This window comes from Macaca fascicularis, chromosome 7 (genome assembly GCF_037993035.2).
Source record: "Macaca fascicularis isolate 582-1 chromosome 7, T2T-MFA8v1.1".
NCBI lineage: Eukaryota > Metazoa > Chordata > Mammalia > Primates > Cercopithecidae > Macaca > Macaca fascicularis.
The window spans coordinates 162,021,227-162,038,781 of record NC_088381.1 but is presented as its reverse complement, the minus strand read 5'-3'; the positions used below and the strand labels follow the sequence as shown (position 1 = coordinate 162,038,781).

General features: G+C 48.8%; 1 protein-coding gene across 1 annotated transcript in view; it reads right to left on the bottom strand.

Moving 5' to 3' along the window:
* Positions 1 to 13,972: 13,972 nt before the first annotated feature.
* CCDC197 (coiled-coil domain containing 197) overlaps positions 13,973 to 17,555 on the bottom strand; it is a 22,394-nt gene continuing 18,811 nt past the window's right edge. Inside the window, exon 9 of the mRNA XM_005562084.4 lies at positions 13,973 to 14,260. Coding sequence (XP_005562141.3) covers positions 14,057 to 14,260 — 204 coding nt within the window. The 3' untranslated portion in view covers positions 13,973 to 14,056. The remainder of the gene's footprint in view (positions 14,261 to 17,555) is intronic.

Sequence of the window (17,555 nt, the reverse complement as noted above, 5' to 3'; positions counted from 1 at the left end):
TCCTGCGAGGACAAGCCTGTATTGAGTAAAGGAACTCGGGTCCCTGGCCTGGCGGGGACTCCTTTGTCCCTCCCTTAGAAGCACGTTTTGGGTAAGGGGTGTAGCAACAAGGCAAAAGGCATTCATTCAACATTCCACAAAGAGTTACTGGACATCAACTATGTGCCAGGCACCCACTGCACATCACTGCATGAAACTGACGGAAGTCCCTGCTGTCACTCAGCTTATATCCTCCTGGGGAAATAACCCCCAATTGTTCTGCACTAAGTTGCCCCAGACCATGCCACCCCAATGGGGTTGGGGGTGAAGATGGGGAGGGAGTTCCCCCAAATAACTGAGAGTTAATTTTCCACTAGCCCAGGGATACAGGATATACAGTGAGTTCGTTTTTGAGAGGAGAAACATAAGAACTGTGGGATTTCTTGAACCCGCAGAAAGGGTCCCAGAGGAGGCATGAATGGCTTTTCAAGTGTGAGGCAAGAAAATCGGGAGGAGAAGTCATTTTATAAGGCCGGGTTAGGACCATGGCATAACCCCCTCTTCAGTTTACACACAGCCCCAGGAGGGTAATAGATGGGCCCGTTTTCCAGCCAATCACCCCTTTGTGGGTTTCCCCAGGGCCTGGGTTTTGAAAACTAGCATTTCTCAGCTCCCATGGCAAATGCTTGTAACCCATCCAGCCTCCTGGGCTGGGCAGGAAACCATCTCTAGTTTCTATGGGAGAAGGTGCATTTGCTGTGGTTTTCAGAAAGGCCAAGGCCAGTAGTAGGAGGTCCCCAGACTTGGAGAAAGCGGCCTGTTCCTGCCCTGTCCTCGCTCCCTGTGGTAGGCACAGAAAGCCCAGCTCCCAAAGGCAGCTGGAACACATTCTAGCAACGAGCCCTTGGGAAGGTTATGTGACTTCTGTGGTCAGTAGCCTCTAAATGGTTCCCAGGGACTACCCACCCCCTCTATCTCCTGTGTTCAAGCCCTTGGGTAATCTCTTCCTTTGAGTGTGGGCTGGACCTGGTGGCTTGCTTCTAACCAATACAGCACAGCAAAGTGATGGGCAGCCATTTCTGAGATTAAGACTCCCAAAGCCTGTGGCTTCCAGCTTGCTGGCTCACCCTCACTCCCTCAATTGTTAGGAGCTGCTCCATGGAAAGATTCACAGGGCCAGGAGCCGAGGGAGACCCCCTACCAACAGTTGGCAAAGAACTGAGGCCTTCAAACAGCCAGGGAGGAACCTCATCTGCCAATGGCTGTGTGAGTGAGCTTGGGAGCTGATTGTCCCTGGTCGAGCCTTCAGGTGAGACTGCAGCCCTGGCTAACAGTTTGAGCAAAGCCTCTGGAAAGACCCAGAGCCAAAGGACCCTTCTCAGCCATGACCAGATCCCTGGCCCATAGGAATAAGATAATAAATGGTCATTGTTCTGCTAAGCTTTGGGATAATTTGTTAGGCCTCATTAGATGACTAACACAGCCTCTCTTATTCCCAGACTCAGTCGGTTCCTCTATGGCACGGGTTAATGACACATCTCTAGGTGATTGTGTGGATGAACACAGCCTTGGGGACACCTCCCCAAGCTCCCACTGGAGGCGGAGTAGATATTCTACAGCACATTCCTCCCCACTGCTCTAGTTGCACAAATCAATGTCTAATTGCAAATTCTGGCAAGTGCTGGGGAAGAAGAGAGCAGGGAGCTGTAGAGCAGATGAGCAAGGGCCTGGCCTGTCTAGCGGGGAGGGAAGGCTTCTCAGAGGAGGTGAGTTTTGAGCTGAGGTCTAAGGATGAGTTGGAAGAGGCTTCATTTGTCCTCTTCCCTGTCCCCACCCTGATAGTCTCTTCCTTAGCACTTTGCTATTTCCCATCCTAGCACTTCTCACAGTTCATGATTATTCCCGTGCATCTGTCTACCTGTTAGATAATAAGCTCCAAGAGTGCAAGAACTAGGTCACCACAGTACACTGGGAGCCTAGCACAGTGCCAGGCACGTAGCAGGCACTCAGGAAAAAATGCCCTGAATGAGTGGGAGTAGGCAAGGGCTAAAGGGACAACACTGCAGTTAGTTAGGACAGCATCAGTGAACCTCCTGAAAAGGAGCCTGGTGAATTCTAGCAACCGGGAGGGGCCAGCCTGGCTGGAGCACAGGAATAAAGGGGGAAAGGGAGTGCTTCGTATCAGGCTGGAGAGGTGGCCAGGGCCATGCAGGCTTTGTAGGCATTGGAAAATGGGTTGACATGTGGGCAATAGGGAGCCATGGAAGGGGCAGGAGGGAGGGTGGGCATGACCAAATTTGTTTCTTTGAGGGATTGCTGGGGTTGCTGTGAGGAGACTGGGTTTGAGAGGGCAAGAGTGGAAGCAGAAAACCAGGAAAGAGGCTGCTGTAGTGGTCCAGGCCAGAGATGGGCGTGGCCAGGTCCAGGTAGGGCACAGAGACGGGGAAAAGTGGAAAAGTGTCCAAGAGCAGGAGGGGACATGGACAGGGCTTGGTGGTGGGCTGGATGTGGAGCTGCAGGAGAGAGGGGGCCCGCCTGGCTGGCTGGATGGGGCAACCGGACACCAGTGCAGCTCAGCCTCCATTAGACGGAGCAGAGCGCAGTGCCTGAGGGAATTCCCCAAATAACATCTCCCAGAACATAAAAAATGGAAAAGTTCGAGGCTTTGTGATTTCTAGAAATGCTCCAGGCCCCTGGATAGCAAAGCTCAGAAAAACTTGGGCTTGGAGTGGTTGGTGAAAACTTACAGGAGCCTGTGTTTACAGATAGTGGAGGCTTGTGTGGGGTGAGGGCAGCTACTCCACAGAGGTCCCAGGTCTCCGAGCTCTGCCAGGTGGGACTTGAAGTGCAGCTTCCTGGATAATTTATTTTACTGTGAGATTGTTACAGGCACAACATGAAACTGCAAGGAAATCCTGTGCTTCCCCTCCGGCCTCTGCGCCAGTGCCCTGCAGGTCCAAGTTCGCTCTCCTTTGCCCTTAGGGATGTTGGGGGAAAGTTTGAGAAGCTTTGATCAGGAAAAGCATCCCAGCCTTAAGGTCAGCCAGACTTGGGTTCTGCTGCCTGTTTGCTGTGTGACCTTGAACTAATTAGTGTCTCCCTCTGAGCCCGGGCATCGGTGATGGTTGCCCTTGAAAACACTGGCCTTTCCTCTCAAACTGGATTTTCAACTCTCACAATTCTTACCTTTATAGCATTCACTGGAAGAAAATTAAAGTTTGTTCATCTTCTAGGTAGCAGCATCTTGCCTGAAATAATTTCTTATGGGTGCTCACAGGAAATAGAAAAACTGAAATCAATCACGCAGAAACGAATAATTATGGAGGACTCCCCAAACCATATCCAGTGCAGGATGTGACAGTAAAATTTAAATGGTTAGAGGTCTTCTATTAACTTTTTGAAATCTTTTTTATTTTTTTTTGAGACAGAGTCTCGCTCTGTCGCCGAGGCTGGAGTGCGGTGGCGTGATCTCAGCTCACTGCAAGCTCCGCCTCCCAGATTCACGCCATTCTCCTGCCTCAGCCTCCCAAGTAGTTGGGACGACAGGCGCCCTCCACCACGCCCGGCTCATTTTTTGTATTTTTTTAAAGTAGAGATGGGGTTTCACCGTGTTAGCCAGGATGGTCTCGATCTCCTGACCTTGTGACCCGCCCGCCTCGGCCTCCCAAAGTGCTGGGATTACAGGCGTGAGCCACTGTGCCCAGCCTTGAAATCCTTTCAATGATGTGCTACACTGTTCTATGTGAAAGAAAAGAAAGTTAGAGAGCTCTCGACCTCACCCCCTCATCAGCCAATTTTATAGCTATCATGAGATCTTATTTTTAGTCAAAGCTTCCCAAATCCATTCTCTCGAGTTGGTTATAATCTATCCAGCCACTGTGAATAATCTAGGAACGGACAGTAATTTAAATACACGCACACACACACAAACACACCGCCCCAGGGTGCCCATCCTGTTTTTCTAGCCCTTCCCATCCCAATTCCATGTTAAAGGTCAGTAGGGCCCGGGGGGTCTGAGGGCCCCATGGGCCTGTTTGGCTGCACTCAGCCCAGGATGAGTCCTGCTGGCTCCCAGGAGACAGACGCCATCCTTGGCTCGGCTCATGAGTCTTCTCCCTCCATATTCCTTGGCAGCAGCCCAGGGTGACCGGTGACAGAAATCCTGTGATTGATGATGCTGTGGAGGCTGGGCGAGGGAACTCTTTCCCCAGTAATTCCCCTAGAAAACTCATGGGCACTTGGCCGGCTTTGCAGGGCTCCACCGAGGGGTGCTGGAGACGCAGCTCATCCCGGGAGGTGGGGTGGTGCCCTGTGCACAGGACACAGTTGATCCCGAAGACCAAGGTGTAGCTAATATTCTTCTGCCCCCTTAAATATCCCTCACTTTTGACTTCTACACCTTCCTTAAAATGTTCACTTAGAGATTCACTCCTATGCTTGAGAATTTCATTCGTTCATCATTTGTTCTGAGGACATAAGGATGTCCAACACAGATTTACCGGCCTGCTCTGGACTGGGCTTCACACTGGGTTCTGGGTATGTGGTTAAGACAAAGCTTTTCCTCTTGAGAACTTCTCCTTCCAGTGGGGGAGAGAAGAGTGTAAACAACTAAGTGATGACTGTAACAAGGCAGGTGCTCGCAGGAGCCTGTGGGAGAGGCTGGAAGCCGAGGGAGAGCTCTGCTCTCTGCCTGGGGCAGGGGCAACTGGCAAGGCTTCATGGAGGAGGTGAGACAGGAAGTGGCCAGGGAAGAGAGGGATGGGAAAATGACCATCAGGGCAGAAGGAACCTCCCCAAAAGCACACTCAGGACTGGGGCTTATCCTGCCATGTGTCCTTCAGCTTGAGTGTGTGTCCACACCAGTGCAAGCTGGGGGTTGAAAGTTGGCTGGCCAGAGGCCTCATGTCCCATAGGTCACAGCGCCTGCAGCAGAAGCCCTGGATGATGCCAGCTATCCACAAGAGTCACTTTCTCCCTGAAGGGCAATCAAAGCAGTGCTTGCAACCCTTACTGTGCACACGGATCACCTGGGGACCTCGCTTGAATGCAGATTCGGCCTTTCTCACAAGCTCTCAGAGGATGCCCACGGTGTGGGTCCTCAGACCAGACCTGGGCAGGGATATGCAATAAAACACTCCTCCGTTGATTCGGTCTGTGAGCTGTCTTCCATTTGCGCTTGAGCCATCCAAACTGCCTCTAGATCACGATTCACTGTCATGCTCCCTTCAGCCTCTAGTGGCCGAGAGCTCTAACTCTGAAAGAAGACAGACATGGTGGTTGTGTGACCTTGGGAAAGCCTTAACCTGTCTGAGCCTCCTCTGTACAATGGGATAAACACTCCTGCAGGGTTGTTACGAAAGCTGCCTGAGCTATAACGAGCTTAGTGTCCAGCAAGCATCCCACATGTTAGCTCTCGTTCTTACAGTTCCTTTACTACTGAACTGTCCTGTGACAGTGACGATGGTTCAATTTGGAGCCCAATGCACTTGAATTCATGTCCAGGCTCAACCACTGTCTGTGTAACCTCAGACAAGGCACATTTTCACACCGACCTGCAGTTTCCTCCTATAAAAGGGATTAGGGAAAACTTTCTGGCTCACAGAATGCGGGGACAACTCAGGGACGCACGGTGACCAGTAAGCAGCATTCTGGTACCCCGTGAAGAGCCTAACTCCCTTGTTCATGCACACACGCACCTGTTCCTTCAACACTGAACACCACCTGCTTTGTGCCAGCCCCCCGCTAGGCACAGGGAGTTGGAGACAAAGGACACATGGCTACTGCCCTCAGCGTGTGCACTGTTCAGGGTGCTGGAGAGCAGGTGAGGACCTGAGGCTCCCTCTCTTGGAATTCAGCGTCCCATGCATGATGCATGACTGAGTCCTACAGAAAGTGCAGCAGCTGCCAGCGACGAGTGAGCAAGTTTTGGCAGCAAAGGGCACAGTAACAGTACCAGCATCTCCTGGAGACTCCAGTCAAGGGAAATGGGGGAACCCATGGGTTTGAAGATGTTTGAGACGTTCCAATGGAGTGCCTTTGGCCAGACTGGCACTTACAACCTTGGAGCACAGGCCTCCCAAGTGGCCTGGCTGCTCCTGAGCCAAGAGCAGGACTGGGCCAGGCATCTGGCCCCCAGTGAAGGGGGTGGGAGTGGGGCTGGAATGCCCAGCACCTTTTCAGCTGAGGCCATGGCAGGGAAGCCTCTCCAAGATATTTCCTGTAATCCCTGTCTGGTCAGACTCCTTACCTGGAGAATAGGACTCAGGTTGGGACACCAAGATTTAAGGTTAGAGACCAAAGGGGACCCCTTGAGAGAGCAGGAGCCAGTGGTGGCAGTGCCAGGTGTAGGTGCTCATACAAGAACCACAGTTAATGAACTTTGAGAAAACCCAATACGTGGAGGGCCAAGTACCTTTCTCCAGAGACTTGAAGACAGTTATGTGGGTGAAGGATTTGACAATTCCTCTTGTTCTTGGGGACACCAAGGGTGAGGATCGGTGAGGTGCCGAGAAGAGTTGGTTTCTAATTTTTTAATACAGTATTTCTTTCTGGTTATAAAAAACATGTTAGGCCGGGCGCGGTGGCTCAAGCCTGTAATCCCAGCACTTTGGGAGGCCGAGACGGGCGGATCACGAGGTCAGGAGATCGTGACCATCCTGGCTAATACGGTGAAACCCCGTCTCTACTAAAAAATACAAAAAACTAGCCAGGCGACGAGGCGGGCACCTGTAGTCCCAGCTACTTGGGAGGCTGAGGCAGGAGAATGGCATAAACCCGGGAGGCGGAGCTTGCAGTGAGCTGAGATTCAGCCACCGCACTCTAGCCTGGGCGGCAGAGCGAGACTCCGTCTCAAAAAAAACAAAACAAACAAACAAAAAAAATGTTAATCACAGAAACTTTGGAAAATACACAAAAGTATAAAGAAGAAAATAAAAAAATCCTACAATCTGGAGATAACCACTATTAACATGGCAGAGCTCTTCTCCACTTTTATGCATCCCAGCATTCCTGAGACACAGGATCCATGCCCTTGGATGGCCTGGTTTCCCACAAGGGGGTGATGCTTAGGTTGGAGAAGACACAGAATTTGAACAGGTGTGCAGGTGTATGAGGCAGCTATTGCCATCATGCTGTGTAACAAGCAACCTCAAACTTGCCCTGGCTTACGGGTAAAAGAAGCATTTGTCTCTCACTCATGAGTCTGTGGGTTGGCTGAGGATTGACTGATTTAGGTGCATCCCAGTTGCAGGTTGGGTCCATGTCTGCTCCACATGACTCTCATCCTCCTGGAACGAGGGGGGCTCCCTGAGGCAGGTTCTCTTCATGGGTGAGCTCACAGGTGGTAAGTGCACTGTACAATTATGTTTTAAGCCTCTGTGTCATGATCCACTGATATTTTATTGGCCAAAGCACACAGCTAACCCAAGTCAAGAGATGGGGATGATTATTCTCTCCACCAGGAGGTCCTGGCAAGAGTGTGGATGTATACTACTGGGGCTGAGCATTTCATCTACTATACTAGGTGGGTCTAATATTTGCTGCTATCCCCAAGGGCCTTGATCCTCCTGCTTAGAACATTGTTTTAGTAGATTTCCTTCTACTCTTATATTTGTATAATTTTTACGAAATTGAATTTCTATGCTACCTTTTAAAAACTCCTCCTTGATTTTTGTTTTCACTTAGCTTTATACCTTGTACATTTTTCTAACATTAAATAGTTTTGAAAATATGTTAAGGACTGCAGAATCATAACATGTTTTGGCATAATTCATTAATCTCTTCTTCTAGGATACTTAGGGTTTTCCAGTTGGGGCTACTGTAAATAACAATGTGATGAACATCTTTGTGCAGAAACTTTGTTGGCACCTGTCATGGGCATTTCTTGCTTCTGTTTGCCCAGTACCAAGTCTAACCTCCCTCTGAATCAGTGAGTCAGTGCCCTGATTTCCCTTTGGGGGAACCATCCCTCACCTACTTTGAGTCCGTGTAGTTCATGTGGCATCCATCACTGACTCCCGGGGAATGGCCTCTAGCCACACAAGACATTCCATCTCACTAAAGCTCAACAATTGGACCCAGGCCGGACCATCCAGAGTATGGAATCCCCCTCATTACAGAGATTAGTTCAGAAATGACACAGTGCCTAATCCTGGCTAATTAATGGTTGTCTAAAAAGAGGCTCATGACCCAAGGTGATCCAATCAGAGTGAATCCTGAGACTGGCCAAGGAGTAGCTCGGAAGAGGCATTCTCTCTTCTCTGACTTCAGCTTCAGAGAGTGCTGGCAATCCTGAGGTTGCTGGCAGCGTCTTGTTTACACTGAGCTTGAGAATAAAGCCAAGACCTGGGCGATCAAACCCAGAAAAGAAGCGACTGGATCCTGCTGACATTGTGCTCCTGATCAACATGCCTCCAGCAAGAATCCCTGCGCTTTCCAGTTTCAGAAGCCAATGTGTTTCATTTGTCTCCTAAACTGAGTTGTGCTTTCTATCACTTTCAACCAAATAATAGGCCGGTGTTACTGACGGAAGTTCCTTAGCTGGAATTTCAGTGGTTCCTCAGTGTCTGTGGGGGATTGGTTTCAGGCCCCCCCACACAGATCAAAATCCTCAGATACTCAAGTCCCTGATGTAAAATGGTGTAGAATCGTATGCACATCCCCTCATATACTTTAAATCATCTCTAGATTACTTTTAATACCTAATACAATGGTGCTCTATAGTTGTTGTGCTATATTTTTGAAATTTTGTGCTATTTTTAATTGTTGTATTTTTAATTTTTAATGTTTTTCTTTTTTCCTGAATTTTATTTATTTATTTATTTTTTTAGACAAAGTCTTGCTCTGTTGTCCAGGCTGGAGTGCAGTGGCACAATCTCAGCTCACTGCAACCTCCGCCTCCTGGGTTCAAGCAATTCTTCTGTCTCAGCCTCCCGAGTAGCTGGGATTACAGCTGTGCACCTCCATGCCCAGCTAATTTTTGTATCTTTTAGTAGAGACGGGGTTTTGCCATATTTGGCCAGGCTGGTCTCGAACTCCTGACCTCAGGTGATTTGCCCTCCTAGGCCTCCCAAAGTGCTGGGATTACAGGCGTGAGCCATCGCGCCTGGCCTTTTTTTTTTTTTTTTTTTTGAGATAGAGTTTCACTCTTGTTGCCCACTATCTTGGCTCACTGCAACCTCCTTCTTCCAAGTTAAAGTGATTCTCCTGCCTCAGCCTCCCAAGTAGCTGGGATTACAGGCGCACGTCACCATGCTCAGATAAATTTTTGTATAGTTTTAGTAGAGATGGGATTTTTTCTGAATATTTTTGATCTGGGGCTGGTTGAATCTGGAGTATTTTTGATCTGCAGTTGGTTAAATCCAAAGGTGTGGAATCCGTGTATACAGAGGGCCGACCATACTGAGCCAAAGGACATAAACATTTTTTAAGCCTCTCAAGACCTCTTAGCAAATTGCTTTCCAGAGAGGTTATGCAAACAATTCTATAGTGAGCCTATCTTAAAAGCATTTGTCTATTAGCTTTAAATTATTTTGACAGGCAGTAATTGTATGGTTGAAATATTTTTATGTTTATAGGCCATTTTATGTCATGATTGGCTGAATATGAGCAACTGGTATCTTTTTTTTTAATACTTTTTAAGAGCTCTTTAAATATCAAAAACATTGATCCTTTCCCAAATTCCTCACCATTTCCCCCCAACTTACTGACTTTTGATATTTTGATGTGCTCTGAAGTAGATGTATTTGTAACTGTTTTTTTTTTTTTTTTTTTTTTTTGAGATAGGGTCTCACTCTGTCACCCAGGCTAGAGTGCAGTGGTGCAATCTCAGCTCACTGCAACCTCCACTTCCCGGGTTCAAGTGATCCTCCTGCCTCAACCTTCTAAGTAGCTGGGATTACAGGTGCCTGCCACCACGCCTGACTAAATTTTTTGTATTTTTAGTAGAGACAAGGTTTCACCATGTTGGCCTGGCTGGTCTCGATCTCCTGACCTCAGGTGATCCACCTGCCTCTGCCTCCCAAAGTGCTGGGATTACAGGTGTGAGCCACTGCGCCGGGCGTATTTGTAACTTTTATGTGGCCAGATTGTTTTTGGGTGTTACTCCTGTCGTTCCATGCTTTCAAAGTCCTTCCCTGTTGAAGACCAGGTGAATATGGACCAAGTTTTCTTCTTTTTGACATTCAGGACTGGGCGCAGCGGCTCACACCTGTAATAGCAGCACTTTGAGAGGCCGAGGCGGGCAGATCACTTGAGGTCAGGAGTTCAAGACCAGCCTGACCAACATGGTGAAACCCTGTCTCTACTAAAAACACAGTAATTTGCTGGGCATGGTAGCAGGTGCTTATAATCCCAGCTACTCAGGAGGCTGAGGCAAGAGACTTGCTTGAACCCAGGAAGAGGAGGTTGCAGTGAGCTGAGATTGCACCACTGTACTCCAGCCTGGGCTACAGAGTGAGACTCTGTCGAAAGAAAGGGAGAGAAAGAGAGAGAGACGGGAAGGGAGGGAGGAAGGGATGAAGGGAGGAAGGGAGGAAGGGAGGAAGGGAGGAAGGAAGGAAGGAAGGAAGGAAGGAAGGAAGGAAGGAAGGAAGGAAGGAAGGGAGGGAGGGAGGGAGGGAGGAAGGGGAAGGAAGGGGAAGAAAAGAAGGGGAAGGAAGGGGAAGAAAAGAAGGGGAAGGAAGGAAGGAAGAGGAAGGAAGGAAAAGGAAAGAAAAGGAAGGAAAAGGAAGACAGACATTCAGATGCCCAGGGTTTCTCTGCCTGTGATTTGAGAGCTGTCTGTGTTGGAATCACCTGGGGAGATTGCTTAAAATCCAGTTTTCTGGGCCTCACCCTAGAAAGAGTCTCTGAGAGGAAGCCGCAGTTCTCTCCATTTTTAGCAAGTCTCACATGTGGTTTCAGTGAAACACTAAAGTTTGAAAACCACTGCTCAAAAGAATGATAGGACACAATTTGAAAAAGAACACAATCTGATTCCCTCCTCCTACGAGCCAATTTCCCCAGCAGCAGCCATTTGGCAATAATCCAATTCTTCCAGGATGGTCTGTGGGAAAAATTTTCTCATGCTTGAACTTCTTAAAGCTGGGATTCGTTGGCAGGTAACCAGCTCTTGGTCTCAAAATGTCCAAGCCCAGGACTGTTGGTGTCTTGGGATCCCATGGTCCAGCTGGAAGGTTGGATGAAACGACATTTCATAAGGTACCTGAACTAGTGCTTTTTATTTTTTCTCCAAATGCCCTTGAAGGTTCTTCTCCAGCTAATATAGAACCTATGAGAAAAGTGCTTTGAAGGTACAGGGTCAGGATGGAGTGAGCTTTCTGTATGGTAAAAAGCCAAGAAAGGAGAAACAGCATTCTGGTACTTACCAGCAGCCTGAGGTAGCCATGCTGTTAAGCGCAATGCCCTGTGTCCGGTTGATGGCCCCAGCCCTGCCCAGAGGAGGCTGGGAGCTCCCAAGATACCCAGATGCTGTCTGCAAATGTTGATTGGTGGCCAGGTCATTGCCACACCAAGCAACTGTTCCAATCACCCTCCTCCCCGAGGGGTGTGACAAAATGTCTGAGCTAGATCAAGCACGACAGGTGCACAGCAGGCAGGTGACGGGGGACAGAAAAACATAGAGCCCTCAAAGACACAGCCAACAAGCCAGAGAACTGCACCCTGGGCATAGAAGGCAGTGCTCTCTCCAGCGCCTCCCAGGAGGTGAGACAGGGTTAGGGCAGCCCTCCTGCAATGCCCGGTCCAGCCCCATCGTGCAGAAGGAATTCCGAAGTCCAGGCAGGGGGAGTTGGTGGTCACGGTGGAGCAGTGCCCGGCTTCAGCACGTAGGATTTGCCATTACGCTAAAGCGGCGGTTCTCAAAATGTATCCCCAGGACCAGCAGTATCTGCCGTATCCGGGGACTTGTTAAAACTGCAGATTCTAGGACCTGGAAGCTCTGGAGGTGGGTCCACACTCTGCATTGATACAAGCCCTCCTGACATGTGTTCAAACCTAAGAACCACTCACTTAATCCTCTGCACTGGGGAAGATTAATGGAATACTTTAGCTTGCTTCGGAAAGAGTGGGAAAGACAGAGAATAGAGAGGCATGAGTGTGTGAGGCTCCCCGTGCACCGCCCTTGATGGAATCTAAACCTCATGGCCTGGCATTTGGGGCCCCACGTGGTTCCCCAGCCCACCTTCTCAGACCGCTCCGGGGGTTCCGCCTGCTCCAGCCGAACTGCAAGTCCCTACTCCAGCATTTCTGTCGCTCTTCTGTAGTGCAGCCTCTTCCTTCTGAAATCCCACTCAAGCCCTACCTGAGGTGCCCTCTTTCCTCTGAAGGTCTATGAGATAAGAAACTCGAAACAGCGGCTCCCTCCTGGTTCTCCTTTTAAAATACACTACTCGCCGGGTACGGTGGCTCACACCTGTAATCCCAGCACTTTGGGAGGCCAAGGCGGGTGGATCACCTGAGGTCAGGAGTTCGAGACCAGCCTGTCCAACATGGTGAAACCCCGTCTCTACTAAAAATATAAAAATTAGCCAGGCATGGTGGCACGCGCCTGTAATCCCAAATTGGGAGGCTGAGGCAGGAGAATCACTTGAACCCGGGAGGTGGAGGTTGCAGGGAACAGAGATTGCGCCACTACATTCTAGCCTGGGTCACAGAGCAAGACTCAGTCTCAAAAACAACAACAACAACAGAAAACAAACAAAAAACACCCCAAAATGTAACCACACTACTCTTAAAACCTGGCCACAATCAGCCTTCCTTCTTCCATGTACCTTTCCTGTTTAGCTCCCTGGCCAAGCCTGACTCATCCCCTACCCGCTCCCGGCAGCACCTGGAGTCAAGCGGGCTCTCGGGGTTCTCAGCTGACAGTCAGCATCTTTTCTTTTCTAAAACTTCCTTTTGAAGGTCCATGTGCTGACTCACCACTGTTTACAGCTCAGCAGCTGCTCTTAACTTTCTGCCTTTACCTAGATAAATTAACAGCAGCTGACCTCTAGAGCCGAATTATTTTTGGGACTGTGGTGGTTGCTAGAATGATTTTACCCCAGTGGCACAATGAAAGCAAGCAAGTGCCTTCTGTGCAGACCTGGCTCTTCCAAACTTGACTTAGAATGTCAGACTGGAGTGGGGGGCTTAGACTTCCTCACCACCGCCCCCTTTTTTTTAAAGACAGGGTCTCGCTCTGTCACCCACACTGGAGTGCAGTGGCACAGTCATGGCTCACTGCAGCCTTGACCTCCCAGGCTCAAGTGATCCTTCCACCTCAGCCTCCTAAGTAGCTGGAACCACAGGTGTGTGCCACCATGCCTGGCTAATTGTTTAATTTTTTATAGACAGGATCTCCCTATGTTGCCCAAGCTGGTCTCGAACTCCAGGGCTCAAGTGATCCTCCTGCCTCTGCCTCCCAAGGTGCTTGGGATTCCAGGTGTGAGCCACCGTGTCCGGCACTCTCTCCCAATTTTACAGGTAGAAAAACCAGCCCAGAGAGGCGCCTTGCCTTGCCAAGGTCTCCCTGAGAGTACCAACCATTCCAGGTAGCTCAGACACCTGCAGGATAGGCAGAAGGTACCAACCTGGTACTCAACTTCTGGAAGCCAGTGATGAGATGCCCCGACACATTCAGAGCCCCCATTAGCTCTGCAGACTGCTGTGGGCAAGGTGAACTCCCATGCATCCCACGGCCCTGGTGGCTGTTTACAGTGTCCTGTGACTGGAACATTCCCAATAGCCAAGTGTTCGTCCAAAGCTCCTCAGTCTCAGGAACCCACCATGAAAGTGAAAGACGCAACCCCAGATCCCAGGTAGGGAGTCTTCAGCCCAGGGTCTTCCAGCCTGGCCACTGCCCCCAACTCAGGAACCTGCCTCTCTCTCCCCGATCCCACGCAGGCCTTACCTGGATCCCTGCCAATCTCCCAGGATGGGGACCAGCACCCCCAACCCCAGCTGAGCCCAGGACCCTGCCCACCCCCTCAATGCCCCAGACTCTCTCCCACTGGCTTGGAGGTGTTGGTGGTGAGAAAAGGAGGCAGGCAGGTAAGAAGAGGTCGTGATGCTACGGGGCCTGCAAGGCGTAGGCCGGTCAGTACAGGCTGGAGCACTCTGAAGCATGGGGTCTGGGAAAGGGGGTCCTGGGGGTGGAAACCCAGCTCCTTGGACATTTCCTGAAGGGTTTGGGGTGTCTTCTGAGCCCCTGGTCCCTGAGGCTGTTCCAAGACCAGCACACTCTGGGTTCCGTGAGCAATGCGATCAGTCTTACAGTCTCCATTTTGTCCAACATGAAGTCCTGGGAGGGAAAATAGATCTCTCACCTGACAGTGTTTTGGCCTCTGGACGCTACTTCCTAGGGACCAAAGCATCATCAAAGGCTGACCTACTTTAACTCTCACAAGGGCCCTGCAAAAGACGTGGTATCAATGCCACTGGGCAAATGAGCAAACAGAGGCTCAGAGAAGTTAAGTGACTTGTCTGATGTGGCACAGCCAGGAGTGACAGAGCTGGATGACTAGGAGTCCAGATCCTGGTGTAATTTCCTGAATGTGGTTGCCTGCCTTTTCTCACTGCTCCTCCAAGAAGCCCACCCTGACTGCCCCCAGCCTCCCTCTCTGAAGGGCATTCATTTCTTAGGGACCAGATGAGCCTCCATCTCCTGTTGCCTAGCAGAATGCTGAGCACATTCAGGTGGCTCAATTCATGTTGGCTGAGTGACTGACAGACGTCAATCCAGAGGCCCAAACTGATTGTTGCTTGGGACCCTGTGACATCACCACATAATTTCTTCCTTTTTCTTGGGAAGAAGATGAAATTAAAACACTGTGACTATTTAGATAAATGTGTCCTTACTCAGAAATCTCATTTCTTTGCGATATGAGTAAGTTACAAGCTGTATATAACTAGGGATGCCAATTACACAGAATTCAACTGAATGGTGCCCACTGAGTTGTGCCATACAGCGGCCTCGATACTGCCTGTGAGGTTCCTGGAGAAGACCTTCTTAACTGAGCCACAGGCTTGCTCACTGCTGACTGTGGCACTGGACACTAGGGAAGAGACCTGCCCCTCAGTGTCCCTGGGGAGCTAAGTGTCCTGTGTTTGGACATCTGCACTGAACATGCCTCAAATGAGGTAAGCACGTTCTGACTTAGGATGAAGTCAATGCTAAAGGTGGCAGACAGGAGAGTATGGAAAGGATGGGTCTTTGATGATGCCACTGAGCCTAGGATCACACCATGCCTGAAACCCACCAGGCACCAAACTTCCACTCATGACACAAGATGTGCCCTGGTAGAGGAGCCAAATGACCTCAGAAAAGAACAAAGTGGGAAGACTCACTCTTCTCAATTTTAACATTTACTACAAAGCCACAGTAATCAAGACAGTATGGTACTGGCATAAAAACAGTCATAGAGATGAATGGAATAGAATCGAGAATCCAGAAATAAACTTTCATATTACAGTCAACTGATTTTTGACAAGGGTACTGAGAAAATTCAAAGGGGAAAAATAGAACTTTTTAAACAAATGGTGTCAGGACAACTGAATATCCTCATGCAAAATAATGAAATTGGACGCCTACCTTACATTAAAAAATCAACTGAAAATGAATCACAGACCTAAACAGTAGAGCAAAAACTATAAACTTCTCACAAGAAACAGGTGTACATCTTCATAACCCTGGATTAGGCAATGTCTTTTTAGATATGACACGTAAAGGACAAGTACATACACATACCCAAAGTAAAACTATTGGATTCTTGGCCGGATGCGGTGGCTCACACCTCTAATCTTAGCACTTTGGGAGGCCGAGGCGGGTGGATCGTTTGAGGTCAGGAGTTCAAGACCAGCCTGGCCAACATGGCCAGGTGTATTCTCTACCAAAAAATACAAAAATTAGTCACGTGGGGTGGCGGCGCATGCCTGTAGTCCCAGCTACTGGGGAGGCTGAGTCAGGAGAATCACTTGAACTCAGGAGGCGGAGGCTGCAGTGAGCCAAGATGGCGCCACTGCACTCCAGCCTGGGTGACAGACGGAGACCCTGTCTCAAACAAACAAACAAACAAACAAAACAAACAAATTGGATTCCATCAAAATTCAAAACTTCTGTGTTTCAAAGGACACCATCAAGATAGTAAAAAGATAACATGCAAGATAGGAAATATTTGCAATCACATATTTGATAAGGGACCTATATCCAGAACGCAAAAAGAATTCTTACAACTCAACTAAAAAAAGACAAATAGGCCGGGCACAGTGGCTCATGCCTGTAACCTCAGCACTTTGGGAGGCCGAGGCAGGTGGATCACTTGAGGTCAGGAGTTTGCGACCAGTTTGGCCAACGTGGTGAAACCCCATCTCTAATAAAAATACAAAACTTAGCTGGGTGTGGTGGTGCATGCCTGTAGTTCTAGCTACTCGGGAGGCTGAGGCAGGAGAATCGCTTGAACCCGGGAGGCAGAGGTTGCAGTGAGCCAAGATGCGCCACTGCACTTCAGCCTGGGCAACAGAGTGAGACTCCGTCCCCCCCCAAAAAAAAATCAAATTTTTTAATGGGCAAAGAATTTAAATAGATATTTCTCCAAAGGAGAGATACACATGGCCAATAAGTGCATGAAAAGATAGTCAACATCATTAGTCATCAGAGAGATGCAAATCAAAACCACAATGAGATGCCACTTCACACCCATTAGGAGGGCTAAATTAGAAAAGATTGACAATAGCAAATGTTGGCAAGGATGTGGAGAAATTGGAACCGTCGTACATTGATCATGGGGATGGTAAATGGTGCAGCCATTTTGGAAAAGAATTTGGCAGTTCTTCAAATGCTAAACATAGAGTTAACAGATGACCCAGAAATTGCACTCCTAGGTATGTGCCAAAGAGAAGTGAAAACATATCTCTGCATAAAAATTTGTACACAAATGTTCATAGCAGCAATATTCATAATACCTAAGGAATGTAAACAACCCAGATGTCCATCAGCTGATGAATGGATAAACAAAAGTTCTATCCATACAAATAGGCCCATACCATGGAATATGCAGCCATAAAAATAAAGCACTGATTCGTGCTAGGGCATGGATGAACCTTGAAAACATTATGCTAAATGAAAGCAGTCAGATGCAGTGTATCTTTTTGGGAGTGATGAAATGTTCTGGAATTAGACAGGGGTAATGGCTGTGCAATTTTGACTATACTGAAGACACCAAAGTGCATAATTGTAAGGGATACATTTTATGGTATGTGAATTATATCTCAATAAAGTTATTATTTTAAAAAGACACGCTCTGTTGTCAAAGCCAATCTGATCACGTTTTCTGTTACTGCAGTAACAGTATCCTGACTGATGGGGCCGATGAGGAGAGAAGCCCAGTGGACTTACAGTGTGAAGTTTAAGATGAGGACCCTGTGCAAGTGGCTCCCTCAGTCACTGAAATGCCCGCTGCCAGCGTACTCATATATGTAAGAGTGTGATCATACCTGTTTGCATCTTTGTGCGTGCAAGTTGATGTTTGTGTGCTTGTTTGCAGGTTTGTCTGTGTGTGTCTCATGTGTGTTGGTGTGCAGAAAGCACATGTGGATGT